At 41.7% G+C, this 22,485-nt stretch overlaps 1 protein-coding gene across 1 annotated transcript in view; it reads right to left on the bottom strand.

Moving 5' to 3' along the window:
* Positions 1-1,602: 1,602 nt before the first annotated feature.
* C9 (complement C9) overlaps positions 1,603-22,485 on the bottom strand; it is a 97,983-nt gene continuing 77,100 nt past the window's right edge. Inside the window, exons 10-11 of the mRNA XM_045132892.1 lie at positions 7,698-7,926; positions 1,603-1,904 (exon numbers count right to left, since the gene is read on the bottom strand). Of these exons, the coding sequence (XP_044988827.1) occupies positions 7,705-7,926 (222 nt within the window). The 3' untranslated portion in view covers positions 1,603-1,904; positions 7,698-7,704. The remainder of the gene's footprint in view (positions 1,905-7,697; positions 7,927-22,485) is intronic.

The following is a 22,485-nucleotide window of genomic DNA, read 5'->3' as shown; positions in this document are numbered from 1 at the left end:
CTATTAAAATGCACCCATATTCAATAACCTTGTTTTCTGTTATTTATTTACAAGCAAGATAAAGAATGAGATTGAGAGAGAGAGAGAAAGAGGGGGAGAGAATGGGCACACCAGGGCCTCTGGCCACTGCAAACAAATTCCAGATGCATGTGCCAATTGGTGCATCTGGCTTTACATGGGTACTAGGGAAGCAAACTGGGGTCCTTAGGATTTGCAGACAAGCTCCTTAACCTCTAAGCCATCTCCCCAACACCTTCAGTAACCTTTTCAATTGCTGTCAAAAAACTTGAAAATTATGTTTTTAATTTTGCTTGTGACATTATTTGTCCATGAGTAATTTATTTACTGTGATGCCTCAGTCCTTACATGCATTTTTGAGAATTTGTATAAACTGAAAAAAAAAACTAGCACTAAATAGATAATGAAGTGTTTTTGTAAGAACAGTAAGTAATGAAGTTGACCTGTGTTGCAGTCAGGTTCACACTGCTGGTAGAAATCACCCAACCAAGAGAAGCTTGTGGGAAAAAGAGGCTTATTTGGCTTACAGGCTCAAGGGGAAGCTCCATGATGGCAGGGAAAATGATGGCATGAGCAGAGGGTGGACATCACCTCCTGGCCAACATAAGGTGGATCACAGCAACAGGAGAGTGTGCCATACACTGGCATGGGGAAACACTCATAAGCCTGCCCCCAACAATACGCTCCCTCCAGGAGGCGTTAATTCCTGAATCTCCCTCAGCTGGGAACCTAGCGTTCAGAACGCCTAAGTTTATGGGGGACACCTGAATCAAACCACCACAACATGCTATATGTTGTTGGCATTTAATTACATATTTACAGTTTCCTTTCTGTTTTTTGCTATTTGCTTTGCTGATTTTTCCCTCCGTCTCTCTTTCCCTCTCTCCATCTCTTCTTTCTCCCTCCTCCCCTTCTTTTCCTTTCTTTCTTTCTTTCATTTTTTTCTCTCAGACCTTTACAAAATCAAAAGTCCTCAGACCCTAAGTATTATGCCATCTAATCTTTTTTTAAAATTTTTATTTTATTTGAGAGAAAGAGAAAGAGACAGATAAGAGAGAAAGAGAAGGGCGCTCTGGGGCCTAAAGCTGCTGCAAACGAACTCCAGACACATGCGCCCCCTTGTGCATCTGGCTTATGTGGATCCTGGGGAATCAAACCTGGGTCCTTTGGCTTTACAGGCAAATGCCTTAATTGCTAAGCTATCCCTCTAGCCCAGTGCCGTCTAATCCTAATCATCTCCTTACCTTACATAACTCATGTCTACAAACTCACAAACTAAAGTATGAAATTGCCAGGTTTTGTTTAGTTTGTATAGCAGAGGTAATTTCACATGATCTACCCCTAACAATATTTGGTATCAACAGCACCCTTTCTCCCCAGACACATAGAGTTAAGCTTACTTACTAAGCGCAGTCTTGTGTGTGTGGTTGGTATTCATTACATGCCAAATGAATGCATGCACATATAAATGAAGAGGCAAATGAAACAACTACGTAAATAAGAGCTAAATTGCATGGTGCAGACTTGGTAATGGCACTGGTGGAATATATTAATCATACAAAGAAGTCTGGCAATGACTTTAAAGCCTTTTAAACCAACATTCTGTTTTTAATTTAATTTTGTTTTATTAACAAGAGATTGGCATTGCCTGTGGGAAAAAGCAGCCTGGCATATTTCACTGCTGACTATTCATTAGGGGCTAGCAAATGGAAGCCTTACAGAGTGGAAGGGGAAAAAGGCATTGTGGATCTCAGAGAAAGACTTCAGATCTCCATGAGGCATGCCGCTTGTCACTTGGCAGCAAGGATGCTCTCCAGAGTCGGGTGGAATGGATAGTCCTGGTGGGGTCCATTTGTTCTTTCCGTCCAGCTCAGGCCTCCTTTCATCTGAAGGGGACAGAGACGAGAAAACCAAAGGAACCTTTGGGTCTGTATACCCATTCATGTGACCTTCCCTTTATCCTGCTGCATCATAATGAACCATACCAGGTGTCGGGACTAGAAGAACGTTCAAGACATACGAATGAGGCATATTTCCAAACTAGAGGGGGTTACTCAGGGAGCGTCCATGCCACAAGTGTTGGCACAGTGAAGAGAAAAGTATGCGGAACACAAGTGCAGAACTGATTTGGAAGAAATTGGAAAAGGTTTCATTGCAGATGCCAACTGGATTGGGTTCAAGATACAGTCTCTCTACCTTGTGTGTAGATTAGAATAGCCATAAGTTAGAATCACCAGTAGGAGACAGAGATGGTGGGTAGGTGGAGAGCTGTGTCCAGTCAGTATCCGTCATAGAAATTCTGATTTAATTTTCTTTTAAACCTTTTGCTTCTCTTTGGTGGTTCTACGTCTTCGTGTGTCTGTGTATGTGTCTGTGTATGTCTGTGTCTTTGTGTGTGTGTCTGTCTTTGTGTGTCCGTGTGTGTGTGTATGTGTGTCTCTCTGTGTGTCTGTATGTGTGTGTGTCCTGAAGCAGAATGTTCCTATGCACCCCAGGTGGGCCTTGAACTTGTGATCCTCTTACTTTAACGTTACTTCTGAGTGCTGAGATTACAGCTGTGCTCCACCATGTCTGATTCCTTTTTAAGAGAGAGGGGGAAAAAGACTAAATAAATAAATAAATAACAAATAGCCAGTTTGAAAGCCATTGGCTTAAAAGGAAGCAGAAACACAAAAGGTGAATGAAGGAGCAGAAGGTTGGATTAATCAACAGAGGAGAAAGTTGGAATTATTCCAGCCTAAGTAAAAGAAAGATGATAGTTGGGATTTCCATCTTAAGATAATGGCAGGACCAGTTTAAGGACTAAGCAGGTTTTGAAAATTCTATAGACAAAAAAAAAAAAAAAAAAAAAAAAGAATTTCTAGAATAGCTAGCATGTGGGATTAATTCTGGAAGAAAGATTTCGCCAGGGCCTCAGAAAAAATTGGTGGGCCAGCCTATGTTGGATGTGAAAAGTCAACCAGAAGATACTAGTGACTAATGAATGTGATATATTGAAGAATGGAATTTGGTTTTCTTTATCTGGGAACACAAAATGTGGAATATCAAACTTTTAAAATTTAAATTTTAAAAAAATTTAAGACTTGGTATAAAACTGAAATCAACAGGACTGCCCAAGAAGCAAGCCCACCCCATAAAATATCCTACTACCAGGAGGAGACAGGACTCCACAGGAAGTCATTTCTGCCAGTGACTAACCCTGCAATAAAAAATTACTAAGTACAACTGCGAATCAACTGTGTTGATAAACTTTGCAGAGAATTACACCTTAAAAGCTCTACATACTAGGGCTGGAGAGATGGCTTAATAGTTAAGGCACTTGCCTATGAAGTCAAAGGACTCAGGTTAGATTCCCCAGGACCCACGTAAGGCAGATGCACAAGGGGCGCATGCATATGGAATTCGTTTGCAGTGGCTGAAGGCCCTGGCATGCCTATTCTCTCTCTCTCTTCCCTCTCTGTCTGCCTGTTGCTCTCTCTCTCTCTCTCTCTCTCTCTCTCTGTGTCAAATAAATAACATGAAATAAAAATAATTTTTTAAAGAAAAGCTATACATACTGAAGCAGTTAGAAAGAGAGAGATAAAGGTAGGAAAATAATCAAATGGACTTGGAACAAAAATCAAAAGAAGAGTTTAGGAAAATATTCTAGTGCTGAGAATATAGTAGGCCAGTGGCAGACAGCGTGTCTAGCATGCCCAGGACCCTAAGTTCCATCGCCAGCACAACAGGCAAATCAACAGATACAGTTCAACCCATCAATTAGATTAAAAGAAAGAAAGAAAGAAAGAAAGAAAGAAAGAAAGAAAGAAAGAGAGAGAGAAAGAAAATGGGAGAACGTGAAGCTAAAGCCAAAAAGCTCAGAGAAGGAAGCACAGCAAGAGTGATAGATGTGAAACAGGGCTGGAGAGATAGCTTAGCAGTTAAGGTGCTTGCCTGCAAAGCCAAAGGACCTAGGTTCAATTCCCTAGGACCCACATAAGCCACATGCACAAGGCAGTGCATGCGTCTGGAGTTCATTTGCAGAGTCTGGCGGCCCTTGTGCACCTATTCTCTCTCTGCCAAATAAATAATTAATTAAAAAAAATTTTAAATGTGAAACATAGGATGGACACATCATTAGATGAATGCGAGACAAGCCAGGAATGTGGCTCATGCCTGTAGTTCTAGCACTCAGGAGGCTGAGGCAGGAGGATCACCATGAATTCCAGGCCACCCTAGACTGCAGAATGAGTCTATCTCAGAAAGAAAATAATAGAGAAATAACAAAGTTAGCAGGTTTTTAAAATTAATAATCTTAAAATTAAAAAAATATGTTAAATCCTAATGGATTCTGTCACTTTATAAATGACTTTCCAAGAAATATATCTACTAAGGCATGCAAAAAATTAACTTTATTGTAAGAGATGGAAACATTGACTCTTTGTTTTAGGAAACTACATAATTGTTTTAGAGTTTTTTTGTTTGTTTTGATTTTTTGAGGTAGGGTCTCGCTCTAGGCCAGGCTGACCTGGAATTCACTATGTGGTTCTGGGGTGGCCTTGAACTCACAGCAATCCTTTTACCTCTACCTCCTGAGTGTTGGGATTCAAGGTGTGCCCCACCACACCTGGTTGTTTTAGAATTTTTATTATGAGAAACTGTGTTTGTTCAGTCCAACAATGTGAATTATGACTGCCATGGCAAGCTAATCTCATTACCTAATTGTGGGGTGACTAACTCTTGGGCTCATGATAACAATACATCACTTCACCATCTATTAGAAGTTTGATTAGTTCAACCGGAATATTAAACAAAGAAGCCAGACATGGTGGCACACACCTTGAATCCCAACACTTGGGAGGCAGAGGTCGGAGGATCACTGTGAGTTGGAGGCCAGACTGAGACTACATAGTGCATTCCAGGTCAGCCTGGGCTAGAGCGAGACCCTATCTCAAAACAACAACAACAACAACAAAGAAAGAGAAGGTTCTGTTGGGATTAGAAGCACTGCTCTCACAGCCAGCCAGAGGGCTTCTCTGCGGAGACGGCGGTAGACACTGAGGAGACTCAGAACTCATCAAAGCTGAAAACAGGCTCTTGAGAGCTCAGCACTGAACACCTCCATCCTGCCCTTGCGAGGCTCAGCGGCCATGGTGGAGGACGGGGAGGAAGGAATGAATGTAACAGCCACAGGATGGGAAAGAGTGCTTTAGGACACTGTCCTCACAGGGGTTGCCATTGTCCCCACCAGACGGGCACAATTCTGAGCCAATCGACATTCTGACACAAAGGACACAGGAGGGCAAAAGGACTGAGACATCCATACAGAAGAAAGACACCTGGAAAGCGGAGGGTGCTCAGGGGACTGGGGGGCGGGGGGAAGCGGGGAATAGGAGGCGAACATGATCAAACTACAGTTTGTTAGTATGTTTAAGTCCTCAGTAAAAGTGCTTAAAAAAGAAACACAGCTGAAATCATTCTTCTTTGTAAAAATAATCCTACAATTCTAGACAATTAGCTTTAAAATATAATGTAGGATCTACTCAACAGCATATTTGCTTAAGTTTAACTGCGAAAGGAAAATCTAGTAAGTGTCATTTGTGTGAAGCATAAGAACATACAAAACAATATCAGTTTTTTTAAAAAAAAATTTTTTTGTTCATTTTTTACTTATTTATTTGAGAGCTACAGACACAGAGAGAAAGACGGGTAGAGGGAGAGAGAGAGAATGGGTGCGCCAGGGCTTCCAGCCTCTGCAAACGAACTCCAGACGCGTGCGCCCCCTTGTGCATCTGGCTAACGTGGGACCTGGGGAACCGAGCCTCGAACCAGGGTCCTTAGGCTTCACAGGCAAACGCTTAACCGCTAAGACATCTCTCCAGCCCCAATATCAGTTTTTATTGGTACGTATGTACTTAATTTTTTTGAGAGAGAGAGAGAGAAGAGAGGTAAAGAATTGGCTGCCAGGGCCTCAGCCACTGACATCGAACTCCAGATGCTCGCACCACCTAGTGGGCATGTGTGACCTTGCACTTGCCTCGCCTTTGCGTGTCTAATGTGGGATCTGGAGAATAGCACATGGGTCCTTAGGTTTTGCAGGCAAGTACCTTAACCGCTAAGCCATATCCAGCCTGGTACATATGTGTTTAGTGGAAGTTCACTAAATTGGGAGGATACACAGTCATGGAACAAAAGTGATTACATGTGTGTTAAAGAAGAGGCGAGGTGCTGGGCGTGGTGGCACACGCCTTTAATCCCAGCACTTGGGAGGCAGAGGTAGGAGGATTGCTGAGAGTTCAAGGCCACCCTGAGACTACATAGTGAATTCCAGGTCAGCCTGGACCAGCGTGAGACCCTACCTTGAAAACCCAAAAAAAAAAGAAAAGAAGAGGCGAGGCAAGGAGCTCCCTGAGCACAGCACAAAGACCTCTATGGAATCTATCACTCTATCATTGCTCATCTCAAAAAATAATTCACAAGTGCACATGTTTATATCTACTCCTACATACATGGTGTATAATGTATGCATATAAAATATAGATGATATATTTCTTTTTTTTTTTTTAAGATTTTACTTATGTATTTGCACGCAGAGAGAGAGAGGGAAGAGAGACAGTCAGAGAATGGGCAAGCCAGGGCCTCCAGCTCCAGATGCATTTGCCACTTGATGTATCTTGCTTTATATGGGTATTGGAGAATTGAAAATAAGTCATTCAGCTTTGTAGGCAAGCACCTTAACCACTGAACCATCTCTCCAGTCCCTATATTTGACATTTCTTAACTCTAGATGGCAAATAGCTAGAAGTTTGTCATATTTCTATAATTTTTGAAAACTTTTCATTCTTTTAAAACACATTTTATCAGGCTGGAGAGATGGCTTAGCAGTTAAGCGCTTGCCTGCGATGCCTAAGGACCCCGGTTCAAGGCTCGATTCTCCAGGACCCACGTTAGCCAGATGCACAAGGGAGTGCACGCGTCTGGAGTTCGTTTGCAGTGGCTGGAAGCCCTGGCACGCCCATTCTCTCTCTCTCTCTGCCTCTTTCTCTCTCTGTCACTCTCAAATAAATAAATAAAAATGAAAAAAAATTAAAAAAAATTAATTTATTTATTTGCAAGGAGAGAGAATGAGAATAGGTATGCCAGGGCCTCTAGCAGCTGCAAATGAATGCACCTCTTTGTGTGTCTGGTTTTATGTGGGTACTGGGGAATCAAACCCAGGTTGTTAGGCTTCGCAGGCTTAACTTCTGAGCCATCTCTCCATTTTGTATTTCTATAAACTTTTTAGATAAATATTTTTATAGTAAAAAAAGTGTTGCAGCTATGTATGGTGGCACACACCTTTAGTTCCAGTACTCAGGAGGCCAAGATAATAGGATCACTGTGAGTTTTAGGCCAGCCTGAGACTACATAGTGAATTCCAGATTAGCCTGGGCTAGAGTGAGACCCTTCCTCAAAAAACAAGCAAACAAACAACAACAAAAAAACCCCAGCAACATAGTAACTATAGTTTGTTTTTAGTTTAGATGGGTGGTTTGTCTATTTTCACTATTCACCCAGTGAAAAGTAGTGTGTATCACAATTACACAATATTATATGCAATACAGGAGTCTACTACAAATTAATTCATAGCTATTTTCATATTAAATAACCAAAATGAGTATTTTTATCCTTAACAATATAAAAAAATAAGTCATTCTCACCTTAATATCATTTTTGCTTATGGATTTCACAGGCAATTCCCTTAAACGTCAGTGGGCAGGAACACACGCACTGTCCATCCATCAGGATCACTGTGCCTCCGTTTTGGCATGGATGGCATTTTTTCACATCGAATTCATCAATATAGTCTTCAATGGCTCTTTCCAAGTTTCTTTTCTTTAAGTATGCATTGTTCATTTTCACAGGAACCAGACTGTGAATGGGAGACAGCTACAAGAAGGTAAAGTATTCCATTTTTGGTCATTCTGCAGAGGAACTTGTAAAGATACTCTATACTCAATTGTTTACTCACTATTAATTAATTCAACATGAGCTTATTGCATGATAATTATTGCTACATAGATATTAGCTTAGTGATCAAAATGAGTCTGCTATCAGGGAAGTCACATTTCAAAGTATAAAGTATAAAAAAAAAAGTATAAAAAGTATAAAGTATAAAGGGGTCTGGAGTGGTGAAAGGAACTTGTTTGCAAACCCTGCCGGCCCAGGTTTGATTCCCCAGTATACCTGTAAAGCCAGATGCACAAATTGGCCTATGCACCTGGAGTTCATTTGCAATGGCAAGAGGCTCTGCTGTGCCCATTCTCTCTCTCTTTCTCTCATTTGTTCTCTCCCCCTCCATCCTTCTCTCCCCCCTTGCAAACGAAAGTAAATGAATAACAAAATATGAAGGAAGAAAGAGAACATGTGTTATCGAAATATTACTAAAGTGGGTTGGGTTGGAGAGATGGTTCAGTGGTTAAGGTGCTTGCCTACAAAACCTAACCACCCAAGTTCGATTCCCCAGTACCCACATAAAACTGGATGCAAGCTGGGCATGGTGGCACATGCCTTTAATCTCAGCACTTGGGAAGCAGAGGTGGGAGGTTCGCCATGAGTTCGAGGCCATCCTGAGAGTACATAGTGAATTCCAGGTCAGCCTGGACTGGAGTGAGACCCTATCTTGAAAACCCAAAAACAAACAAACAAACAACAACAAAACTGGATGCACAAAGTTGTGTACATATCTGGAGTTCATTTACAGAAGCTGGAGGCCCTAGTGAGGCCATCCTCTCTATCCTCTCTCTCTCTCTGATTTCAATTAAATAAAAAAATATCACTGAGCAAGTGAGAAGCCTTAAGGTCTAGAAGATATTTTGCGTGTTTATATGTGTGTGGGTTTGCTTATGTGCATAGGTACACATGCAAGCATATGGAGGCCAGAGGTCAGTGTGGTGTGTCTTTCTGAACTGCTCTCCACCTTATTGTTTTTAATATTTTATTTTTATTTATTTATTTGGTGGAGAAAGAGGGAGAGAGAGAGAGAGAAAGAGAGTGAATGGGCCTGCAGCCACTGCAAACGAACTCTAGACACATGCACCCTCTTATGCATCTGGCTAACATGGGTCCTGGGGAATCAAACCTGGGTCCTTTGGCTTTGTAGGCCAGTGCCTTTAACCGCTAAGCCATCCCTCCAGCCCTCCACCTTAGTTTTTTGATACAGCCTCTCTCACTGAACCATAGTTCCCAAATGCAGCTAGATTAGCTAGCCAGTGAGCGCTGAGGGTTCTCCTGGCCCCACCTCCTCAGCGCCGGCTTTACAGCTGAGTACCACAACTTTTAGCTTTTATGTGTGCACTGGGGAATCTTAACTCTGGTCAGCCAGTTTGCAAGGCAAAAGCATTTCAGCTACTTGGCCATCTCCTCCAACTCCTGGAATACTTTGTTTTAAAGTTATTTTTATTTATTTATGAGAGAGAGAGTGGTACACCATCATCTGGCTTACATGGTTACTAGGGAGTTGAACTTTGGTCCTTAAGCTTCACAGGCAAGCACCTTAACCACTAAGCCATCTCTCCAGCCCCTTTTGTAATACTTGTAAAGGAGAAGGGGACCATCTCCAGCACATATCAGGGATTCTGCTCAGCCATCAGCTGTCTGCAAATACGTTCTTCATGAGTCAGTGCATAACAGGGTTCATGCTTTGTTTATTTAGATGAAAGCTCTTCCCATCACTGCTGTATTAACACAAACAAGGTAAGCATGCTGCAGGGCTATTTTAATAGTTTTTTAAAAGATATTTATCTTCCTTTACCCTTCAAAGGAAAGCCAAGGCCAGATCATGTAAGCCACAGAAACAGAGGTCATGGAGGAAACAATTTGGATAAAGTCTACCAATAGCCTTCAAAAAGATAACAATGAAGGGGGAACACCAGCCACAAAGAGCCTCAAAGCCTAGATCCAAAAGATGACATCCAGTTAAAGAGAGACTGATTGAGAGGGGGAAGGGATGTGAAAGAGAGTAGAGTTTCAAAGGGGAAAGTGGGGGAAGAGAGGGAATTACCATGGGTTATTGTCTACAACTATGGAAATTGTCAATTAAAAAATAAATTAGGGGCTGGAGAGATGGCTTAGCGGTTAAGCACTTGCCTGTGAAGCCTAAGGACCCCGGTTCGAGGCTCAGTTCCCCAGGTCCCACGTTAGCCAGATGCACAAGGGGGTGCACGCGTCTGGAGTTTGTTTGCAGAGGCTGGAAGCCCTGGCGCGCCCATTCTCTCTCTCTCCCTCTATCTGTCTTTCTCTCTCAAATAAATAAATAAAAAAAAAAAATTAGAAGCTGGGTGTTGTGGCACATGCCTTTAATCCTAGTACTTGGGAAGCTGAGGTAGGAGGATCACCGTGAGTTCGAGGCCACCCTGAGACTACATAGTGAATTCCAGGTCAGCCTGAGCTAGAGTGAGACCCTACCTCAAAAAGCCAAAACTAACTAACTAACCAACTAAATAAATTAGGCTGGAGAGATGAGTTTGTAGTTAAGGCATTTGCCTGCAAAATCAAAGGACCCAGGTTTGATTCTCCAGGACCCACGTAAGCCAGATGCACAAGGTAGTGCATGCATCTGGAGTCTGTTTGCAGTGGCTGGAGGCCCTGGCATGCCCTCTCTCTCTCAAATAAATAAATAAATAAAAACAGAAAATATTAAAAAATAAATTAAATAGAAATTTAAAAAATAAGATAAAATAATATAATAATGCCTCTTAAGCATGCACTATTTTAAGAACCAGGGAACTACATTGTTTTGTCTGCAGAACTACACTTTCTAAAAATTTATTTATTTATTTATTTATTTATTTTTGGTTTTTTGAGGTAGGGTCTCACTCTAGCCCAGGCTGACCTGGAATTCACTATAGAGTCTCAGGGTGGCCTCAAACTCAAGGCAATCCTCCTACCTCTGCCTCTTGAGTGCTGGGATTAAAGGTGTGCACCACCATGCCTGGCTCAGAACTACACTTTTTCCTAATGATCATCATCTTCTATTATGATAACTGTTTTACCAGGCATGTTGGTTCACTTGGGAGACTAAGGTAGGAAGATTGCTGTGAGTTCGAGGCCAGCCTGACACTAATTTCAGGCCATCCTGAGTGATATCATACCTTGAAAAATCAACTGTTTTGAGGGCTGGAGAGATGGCTCAGTAGTTAAAGGCACTTGCTCGCAAAGTCTGATGGCCAGAGTTCAATTCCTCAGCATCCATGTAAAGTTAGATGTATGCCGTGGTGCATGCATCTGGAGTAGTATGCAGCAGAAAGAGGCCCTGGCATGTCTCCCTCAAATAAATTAATAAAAATATGGCAAAAAGGAAAATAAACCTGTTTAGGGGGCTGGGGAGATGGCTCAGCAGTTGAAGGTGCTTACTTATAAAGTCTGCTGGCCTGGGTTCAATTCCCTAGTGTACCTAGAATAAAGCCAGGTGCACACTATAGTAGATGTGCTTGGAGTTCACTTGCAATAGCAAGAGGCCCATATTCCCTCTCTTTCTTTCTCTCTCCCACACATACACAATCTCTCTTACTTTCCAGCTCTCCTCTCTCTCAAATATAGAAAAGTATTTTTAAAAGAAAGAAATCCATTTTGAATTTTTCCAGACCAACTATATTTTCAGTGGACATAATCTATAATAAAATTTATTTAAAAATGTACTAAGAGCCAGGTGTGGTGGCGCATGCCTTTAATCCTAGCGCTCAGGAGGCAGAGGTAGGAGGATTGCCATGAGTTCGAGGCCACCCTGAGACTACATAGTGAATTCCAGGTCAGCCTGGGCTCGAGTGAGACCCTACCTCAAAAAAACCAAAAAAAAAAAAAAAAAGTACTAAGATGGAGCTGGAGAGATGGCTTAAGCGGTTAAGCACTTGCCTGTGAAGCTTAAGGACCCCAGTTCAAAGTTCAATTCCCCAGTACCCATGTAAGCCAGATGCATAAGGTGGTGCATGCATCTGGAGTTCATTTGCAGTGGGTGTAGGACCTGGCGTGCCCATTCGCTCTCTCTCTTTCCTCTTACTCTCTCTGTCTGTCGCTCTCAAATAAATAACTAAAAATAAACAAAAAGTTAAAAAATGTACTAAAATGAATTGACAATATAGTTTAATAATCACATTTAGGTTATTTTCAGACATCCAAAATGATTAACTGTTTGGACTAAATCCGGATTCTTTGTTGTTGTTTTTTGAGGTAGGGTGTCACTCTAGCCCAGGCTGACTTGGAATTTATGATGTATTCGCAGGGTGGCCTCACTCACAGCGATCCTCCTATCTCCAAGTGCTGGAATTAAAGGTGTGCGCCACCCTGTTCAGCCAATCCCTCTACAAGAGCATTAGAAATGGTTTTTACAGTTATGGCTGTAATATAGAGGGCACTGGTATAAAGCTCTTTAAAACACCAACACTCTTTAACATACTTTGGTGTCTGCTGAGAACTGCACAATCGAGCAAAAATTACCTCCTGCTTGTTCCTTCAAAATGGACTTGGCAAGATAAGTTATGTAGATCGCGGACTCAATGTGTTACAGGGAATTAAATACAAACCAGAAATTAGTTAAGAGTGGTAAGGAGAGATTCTACCAATTCTCTACATAATGAAGCAGGCTCACCAATTGTTCCATTATTAAGACCATTCCCAGTGTTGGAACATATCATCTGTAGACAATAAAATACTTCACTTCGCCAAAAAAATAAATAAATAAAAAATAAATATACTAGTTGGCCTGGAGGGGTGGCTCAGCAGTTAAGGTGCTTGCCTGCAAAGCCAAAGGACCCAGGTTCAACTCTGCAGGACTCCCATAAGCCAGACGCGCAAGGTGGTCCATGTGTCTGGAGTTTGTTTGCAGTGATTGGAGGCCCTGGTGCGACCATTCTCTCTGTCTATCTTTCTCTCCCCGACTCTCTCAAATAAATAACTAAAACTTTAAAAAAATGAACTAGTGATTACAGATTGTGAAGCTGCCTGTTACCAGCTCACTAAAGGGCCACTTATTCTAGATATAGGAGAGCAAAATGGCTTGGAATCTATTACAAAAGGACAAACGTTTTATGCTTAGTTATTTTGCATAATTTTTGTGGCACAAGGAATTGAACTCAGGTCCTTGTGTGTGCAAGGCAAGTGCTCTGTGACTGAGCTACGTCTGCAGGTCCTTTTCAGTTTCTCTTTTAAGTACCCCAACTTGGTCTTGAACTTGTCATCCTCCCCAGCATCAGCCAGCTGAATATCTGGGATGGTAGGCTTCAAGGTCAAACTTAAGTGTACCTCATTTCTCTCCAGGGGTTTAAATGCCACGCTAGGTGAGTAAAGCCACAATAGTTTGTTGTTATCTGAACTTTTTCTATAAGAGGATCATTGTGAAACCTGGTCAGCAGGACAGTACAGCTGTCATTCCCTCAGGCAGGGTGACATTGGTTTGTAAAGAGCAGACTTTCAATTTACAAGGGCAAAGAACTTAGACAGCTTGTGTACATGAGATACCTACTAACCTAGAGGTCTGAGAAAGAGTTCCTCCTGGAAATTGGGTACACTGTATTTTGGGGTCCAGCCAGGGCATTGTGGAAAGCCTGAATAGTTCAGCAGATGCCTGACTCCCATGAGATGGCAGATGGCAGCTTTGGGACATGATGGGCTGTTTACGACTTCCCAGACATCTGTCTTGGCTCCCTCTGTGTACAGACAGGTTGGCCTTGCTTTGTGGAGATGAGAAAATAAGCTACCTCAGCTGTCATCCACCTGAGCCTTCACATATTCTGAATTCAAAATCCCCCAGCATAGATAATTTACCAACTCCAAGATAATGGATTTAAATGAAATTTAAATTTAATAAAAGCACCTCTGAACTTACCCTCTTATGCAGACAAATTTGCCCATTTTTCCCCCCTGATTGTGTTCTATTTAAGAAAAAAAAAAAAACACCTGGAAGTTTTTTTTTTTTTTTTTTTAACTGTTTTTTGAGGCAGGGTCTCACTCTATTCCAGGCTGAGTTCTAGATCTCTGTTTGTCTGTCCCCCCCCTCAAATAAATAAAACATTAAGAAAAATGAACTAGTGATTACGGATTGTGAAGTTGCCTGCTACCAACTCACTAAAGGGCCACTTACACTAGATATAGGACAGCAAAATGGCTTGGAATCTATTACAAAAGGACAAATGTTTTAATTTTAGTTATTTAGATCTAGAACTCCGTGGGTAGCCCAGGCGCTCTTCCAACTCGCTGTGATCTCCCCACCTCAGCCTCCCAGGTAAGCCCTGGAATTAAAGGTGTGTGCCATCCAGCCCTCAAAGGAGACCAGGCACGGTCAGGGTGCAGACCTATCTAGGCATCTAGTGCCATGCCCAGCTGGTCTTTGTTATTGTTTTCAATACTGGGGATTGAACCTAGGGCTTTACACATGATAGGTAAAATACTCCTGAGCTACCACACCACTGAGCTCCTTACCACGGGGCTCCATCACTATCAGCCTTTGCCTTTTCTTTTCTTTCGGTTTTTTGGGGTAGGGTCTCACTCTAGCCCAGGCTGACCTGGAATTCACTATGGAGTCTCAGGGTGGCCTCGAACTCACGGCGATCCTCCTACCTCTGCCTCCCGAGTGCTGGGATTAAAGGCGTGTGCCACCATACCCGGCTAGCCTTTGCTTTTTTTTAATTTTCCTTTTCTTTTCCTTCAGGTTTTTATTTTGAGACAGGTTTCCTCTACGTTGTCCAGGCTGATCTCAAGCTAACTATGTATCCCAGGCTGGCATTGAACTTGGGATCCCCTTACCTCAGTTTCCCAAGTGGCGGGGATCAGAGGTCTGTGCCGCCATGCCTGACTAGAAGTATCATGAGTGCATATACTAATGACCAGGTTTCTATAACCTAAAGGGCAATTTTCAGATTCTAGGTTCTTTCTTCACGTAAGTGAAGCAGTTTCTTCACTCACTTAAAAAAAAAAGTACTTTCTTGCCAGGCGTGGTGGCGCACGCCTTTAATGCCAGCACTTGGGAGGCAGAGGTAGGAGGATCACCATGAGTTCGAGGCCACCCTGAGACTACATAGTGAATTCCAGGTCAGCCTGGACCAGAGTAAGACCCTACCTCAAACAACCAAAAACAAAACAAAACAAAACAAAACAAAACAAAACAAAAAAACCAATTCTTCATTTATTTATTTGAGAGAGAGAGAGAGAGAGGGAGAATATGGGCATGCCAGAGCCTCCAGCCATTGCAAACAAAGTCCAGATGCATCATCTTGTGCAACAGGCTTTACATGGGTACTGGGGTCTTAGACCTTGGTCCTTTGGCTTTGCTGGCAAGAGACACAACTGCTAAGTCATCTATTCAGCCTTTTATTTTATTTTAAATTTTTGTTTTTACTTTTATTTAATTATTTGAGCAATAGACAGAGGCAGAGAGGTAGAGAGAAAGGGTGTGCCATGGCCTCCACCCATTGCAAACAAACTCCAGATGTGTGCGCCCCCCTGTGCATCTGGCTAACGTGGGTCCTAGGGAATCGAGCCTTGAATCAGGGTCCTTTGGCTTCACAGGCAAGCGCTTAACCGCTAAGCCATCTCTCCATTTTTAATTTTTTTTTTAAAGTAGGGTATCATTCTAGCACAGTCTGACCTAGAACTCACTATGTAGGCTCAGGCTGGCCTCGAACTCAGTTATCTTCCTACCTCAGTCTACGAAGTGCTGGGATTAAAGGTGTGTGCCACCATGTCTGGGAGAGAGAGTAAAAGAGAGACAGAGAGAGAGAGGATGGGCACACCAGGGTCTCTAGCCACTGCAAAGGAACTTCAGACATATGTACTACCTTGTGCATCTAGCTTTACATGGGTACTGGGAAACCAAACTTGAGTTATTAGGCTTTATGTGCAAGTGTGCTAACTGCTGAGCCATCTCTCTAGCCCTTCATTAACTTTTTAAGGACAGTAAAATAGCCTGAGGAAAAAAATTCTCAAATAGTGAATACTATTAAAAATGTTAAGATTTAAATATATATACAGATTTCCGGTTAAGATGGCGGCGTAGGTACCACGCCAAAGCAGCCTAGGGGGGAAAAAGACCAAAAAAACTCAGCAAAATACACACTTTTACTAAAAAGTGAGGTGTATAGGAAATTGAGGCGGCAGCGGAGAAGTAGAAGAGTTATAGAGCATCCAGAGCCTGCACAGGCGGGAAGGGCGGCTCCGGCAGCTTGGCCAACCGCCGCGCCTGCGGGGCAGCAGAAAGCCGCCAACTCGGCTCGAGCCGCAGGAAAAGCCAGGTGCGGGATTTTCCCCTCGCACCGCGCTCTCTGCAACTCGGGAAACATGAGGGGAGAGCGGCAGCGAGCAGCGGAGGAGCAGACCGCGAGGTAGAACACGTGGAGCAGCGAGACAACCAGAGCAGCCGCGGCTCCCTCCCCTCCCCCACCGCCTGAGCCCAGCTCCAGCGAACACAGCAGCGGCCCGGGACCTGGCCACGCCAACTTGGGCTGACAGCGGGACCCAAGCAGGAGCAGAGTTCGGCAGCAACTTCAGCGGCTCCAGCACCGGTACCAGCGGCCCCAGCAGCAGTGGACCCAGGAGTGGCAGCGGCGGCAGATCCTGCAGCAGCGGCTTCGGGGGGAGCAGCGGCGGTGGTCACCGCAGCGGCAGCTTCAGCAGCGGTGGTGGCTCCGGTGGTGGCAGCTACGGCAGCAGCAGAGGCAGCAGCAGCGGCTCGGTTTGCCCCATAGGAAAAGCAAGTGCCCAGCTCCAGAAATCAGAACAGCAGCCTGACGACCCAGGTAGCAACTTGACTGAGACCAAAATCAACCAAGGTAACTGGGATTGCACCAGGGAAGGGTCTCACTTGGTCACAAGCTGACTTGGATCCCTCAACAGACCAGAAATATAAACCTCTTTGTTGATAGAGGATCTGGTCATTATAATAACTACTCTTGCATACATACTCGGGGCTGTTTTTGATTGAATGTGTACAGTGTTTAGTTAAATTTTAGAATCTACCTGTATTTTATTCCACTCAGCCTGCTTGAATACTCCTATAGCAGGGAAACTCAACCCCTAAGAACATCTTTGTAGATACTCTGAGAGTCTTAAGAGCCACACCTAATACCTTAAGGTCCTACCCTGAAAATATATTACATCAAATCAATTGATACAGCTAAGAATACACAGCTAGCTAGAAAATCCAAGCATTAACTTAATCCAAGATGCAAAAATATATACATTATAACACAAGAAACACTAAAAAGCAAGACGATATAAATCCACCTAAAAGTATTAATGCATCAGAAATGTCCTCCAGTGAGAAAGAGTTAGAGGAAATGCCTGAGAAAGAGTTCAAAAGAATAATTAAAATATGTTCAAAGAGGTCAAAGAACACATGAAAACAATCAAAGAAGAAATCAAAGAGGAAATCAAAGAGGAAATCAAAGGAATCAAAGAAGAGGCAGGACACCAATTTAATGAAATAAAGAAGGCAATACAAGACATAAATAGGGAAATAGAAATAATAAAGAAAAACCAGTCAGAATTACTAGCAATGAAGAACACAGTTAATGAAATAAAAAACTCTGTAGAAAATCTCACCAGTAGGATGGATGAGGGAGAGGACAGAATATCTAAGCTAGAAGACCAGGTGGCAGACCTAATGCAGTCCAACAAAGAGGAAGACAAACTTATAGAAAAGTATGAGTGGGAATTTCAAGATATTCGGGACACTATGAAAAGATCCAATATAAGAATTCAGGGCATAGTAGAAGGAAAAGAACTCCACTCCAGAGGCATAGTAGGCATCTTCAACAAAATCATAGAGGAAAATTTCCCCCAAATTGGGAAAGAGGTGCCAATACAGATACAGGAAGCCTTTAGAACCCCAGCCAGACAAAACCCAGAAAGAACCTCTCCTCGCCATATTATAATCAAACTTCCAAACACACACACCAAAGAAAAAATATTGAAAGCAGTTAGAGAGAAAAATCAAGTTACCTACAAAAGCAAGCCCATCAGGATTACAGCAGATTATTCAACACAAACTTTTAAAGCCAGAAGGGCTTGGAGTGATATATTCCAAGTTCTGAAAGATAACAACTGTCAACCAAGGTTACTTTATCCTGCAAAGTTATCCATTCAAATAGATGGAGAAATAAAGACATTCCATGACAAAAGCAGGTTAAAGGAGTATTTGAAGACAAAACCAGCTCTACAGAAAATACTTGATAGAATCCTCCATGCTGAACAAAAGGAAAAGCACACATATAAGGAACCTAGAAAAAACAAGCTATACTCAAATACCAGTTAACAGAAGAGAGCACAGGTAGAACCAGTAACACACACACACACACACACACACACACACAAATGGCAAACATAAATACACACCTTTCAATAATATCTCTTAATATCAACGGTCTCAATGCCCCAACAAAAAGACATAGATTTGCAGACTGGGTCAAAAAGCAGGATCCTACAATTTGTTGTCTTCAAGAAACTCACCTTGGGCTGGAGAGATGGCTTAGCGGTTAAGTGCTTGCCTGTGAAGCCTAAGGACCCCAGTTCAAGGCTCGGTTCCCCAGGTCCCACGTTAGCCAGATGCACAAGGGGGCGCACGCGTCTGGAGTTCATTTGCAGTGGCTGGAAGCCCTGGCGTGCCCATTCTCTCTCTCCCTTTATCTGTCTTTCTCTCTATGTCTGTCGCTCTCAAATAAATAAATAAAAAATGAACAAAAAAAAAAATAAAAAAAAAAAAAAAGAAACTCACCTTTCTACAAAGGATAGACATTATCTTAGGGTGAAAGGGTGGAAGACGGGGTTTCAAGCAAATGGGCCTAGAAAACAAGCAGGGGTTGCTATCCTAATATCGGACAGGGTAGACTTTAGTCCGACGTTAGTCAAGAAAGATAAGGAAGGTCACTTTATATTGATTAAGGGCACACTCCAACAGGAGGACATTACAATCCTAAACATATATGCACCTAACATGGGGGCTCCCAAATTCGCCAAACAAACACTATTAGAACTAAGGTCACAGATAACACCAAACACAGTGGTGGTGGGTGACTTTAACACCCCACTCTCATCAATTGACAGGTCATCCAGGGAAAGAATAAACAGAGAGGCATCTGGACTAAATGAGGTCATAGAAGGAATGGACCTAACAGATATATACAGGACATTTCATCCAAAGGCTGCAGAATATACATTCTTTTCAGCAGCACATGGAACATTCTCTAAAATAGACCATATATTAGGACACAAAGCAAATCTTAACAAATTCAGGAAAATTGAAATAATTCCTTGCATTCTATCAGACCACCATGGAATTAAACTACAAATCAGTAGCAAGAAAGGCTATAGAGCATACACAAAAACATGGAAACTAAACAATACACTACTAAATGATGAGTGGGTCAATGAAGAAATCAAAAAGGAAATCAAAAAATTTATAGAGTCAAATGATAATAAGAACACAACATACCAAAATCTCTGGGACACAATGAAGGCAGTTCTAAGAGTAAATTTATAGCCTTAAGTGCCTATATTAAGAAATTAGAAAGGTCGCAAGTAAACGACCTAATGCTTCGCCTTAAAGCCTTGGAAAAAGAAGAAAAAGGCAAACCAAAAAGTAGTAGACGGGAAGAAATAATAAAGATTAGGGCAGAAATTAATGAAATAGAAACAAAAAGAACAATCCAAAGAATTAATGAAACAAAGAGTTGGTTCTTTGAAAGGATAAACAAGATTGATAAACCCTTAGCAAATCTGACCAAAAGAAAGAGAGAAGAGACACAAATTAATAAAATCAGAGATGAACAAGGTAACATCACAACAGATTCCAGAGAAATTCAAAAAATCATAGGGACATACTATAAAAGCATATACTCCACAAAGTATGAAAATCTGAAAGAAATGGATGATTTCCTTGATCTATATGACCTACCTAAATTAAATCAAAATGAGATTAATCACTTAAATAGACCTATAACAAACATGGAGATCCGAACAGTTATCAATAATCTCCCAACTAAAAAAAGCCCAGGCCCGGATGGATTCACTGCTGAATTTTACCAGACTTTTAAGGAAGAGCTAACACCATTGCTTCTTAAGCTTTTCCAGGAAATAGAAAAAGAAGGAATTCTACCAAACTCCTTCTATGAGGCCAGCATCACCCTGATACCAAAACCAGGCAAAGATAGAACAAAAAAAGAAAATTACATACCAATCTCCCTCATGAACATAGATGCAAAAATTCTCAACAAAATATTGGCAAACAGAATACAAGAGTATATCAAAAAGATCATTCACCCTGACCAAGTAGGCTTTATCCCAGAGATGCAGGGATGGTTCAACATACGCAAATCTATAAATGTAATACATTACATAAATGGGTTGAAGGACAAAAAACACATGATCATCTCATTAGATGTAGAGAAAGCATTTGACAAAATCCAACATCCCTTCATGATAAAAGTCCTACAGAAACTGGGAATAGAAGGAACATATCTCAATATAATAAAGGCTATTTATGACAAGCCTACAGCCAACATATTACTAAATGGGGAAAAACTGGAAGCTTTTCCACTAAAATCAGGAACAAGACAAGGGTGGCCACTGGCCCCACTTCTATTTAATATAGTTTTGGAAGTCTTAGCCATAGCAATAAGGCAAGAGACACACATAAAAGGGATACAAATTGGAAAGGAAGAAATCAAGTTATCATTATTTGCAGATGACATGATTCTATACATAAAGGACCCTAAAGACTCTACTAGCAAGCTGTTAGAGCTGATCAAAACCTACAGCAATGTAGCAGGATACAAAATAAATACACAGAAATCAGTAGCCTTCATATATGCTAACAACAAACACACAGAGGAGGAAATCAGAGAATCACTCCCATTCACAATTGCATCAAAAAAAATAAAATACCTTGGAATCAACCTAGCCAAGGAAGTAAAGAATCTCTACAATAAGAACTTTAAAACACTCAAGCGAGAAATTGCAGAAGACACTAGAAAGTGGAGAAACATCCCTTGTTCCTGGATTGGAAAAATCAATATCGTGAAAATGGCAATCTTACCTAAAGCAATCTACACATTTAATGCAATCCCTATCAAAATTCCAAAGGCTTTCTTCATGGAAATAGAAAAAACAATCCAAAAATTCATTTGGAATCACAAAAAACCTCGAATATCTAAAATAATACTGAGCAACAAAAAAGAGGCTGGTGGTATCACCATACCGGATTTTAACCTATACTACAGAGCCATAGTAACAAAAGCAGCATGGTACTGGCACAAAAACAGACATGTAGATCAGTGGAACAGAATAGAGGACCCAGATGTAAGCCCAAGTAGCTATAGCCACCTGATATTCGATAAAAATGCCAAAAATACTCATTGGAGAAGAGACAGCCTCTTCAAATGGTGTTTTGAAAACTGGATAAATATCTGCAGAAGGATGAAAATAGATTCTTCTCTCTCGCCATGCACAAGAATTAAGTCCAAATGGATTAAAGACCTTAACATCAGACCGGAAACTTTGAAACTGCTAGAGGAAAAAGTAGGGGAAACCCTTCAACATATTGGTCTAGGCAAAGACTTTCTGAATACAACCCCAATTGCTCAGGCAATAAAACCACAGATTAACCACTGGGACCTAAAGAAATTACAAAGATTTTGCACTGCAAAGGACACAGTGAAAAAAGCAAAGAGGCAACCTACAGAATGGGAAAAAATCTTCGCCAGCTATGTATCTGATAGAGGATTAATATCTAGGATATACAAAGAACTCAAAAAGTTAAATAATAAGGAATCAAACAAGCCAATCAAAAAATGGGCTATGGAGCTAAATAGAGAGTTCTCAAAGGAAGAAATACGAATGGCATATAAGCATCTAAAAAAATGTTCTACGTCACTAGTCATCAGGGAAATACAGATTAAAACTACATTGAGATTCCATCTCACTCCTGTCAGATTGGCCACCATCATGAAAACAAATGATCATAAATGCTGGCGGGGATGTGGAAAAAAAGGAACCCTTCTGCACTGCTGGTGGGAATGCAATCTGGTCCAGCCATTGTGGAAAACAGTGTGGAGGTTCCTAAAGCAGCTAGAGATTGATCTACCATATGACCCAGCTATAGCGCTCCTAGGCATATATCCAAAGGACTCATCTCATTTCCTTAGAAGTACATGCTCAACCATGTTTATTGCTGCTCAATTTATAATAGCTGGGAAATGGAACCAGCCTAGATGTCCCTCAACAGATGAGTGGATAATGAAGATGTGGTACATTTATACAATGGAGTTCTACTCAGCGGTAAAGAAAAATGAAGTTATGAAATTTGCAGAAAAATGGATGGACCTGGAAAGTATTATACTAAGTCAGGTAACCCAGGCCCAGAAAGCCAAGCGCCACATGTTCTCTCTCATATGGGGATCCTAGCTACAGATGACTGGGCTTCTGTGTGAGAATGAAAATACTTAGTAGCAGAGGCCAGTAAGT

This window comes from Jaculus jaculus, chromosome 13 (genome assembly GCF_020740685.1).
Source record: "Jaculus jaculus isolate mJacJac1 chromosome 13, mJacJac1.mat.Y.cur, whole genome shotgun sequence".
Taxonomy (NCBI): Eukaryota; Metazoa; Chordata; class Mammalia; order Rodentia; family Dipodidae; genus Jaculus; species Jaculus jaculus.
Note: the sequence above shows the minus strand (reverse complement) of the source record. Positions and strands in the feature narration are given on the sequence as shown.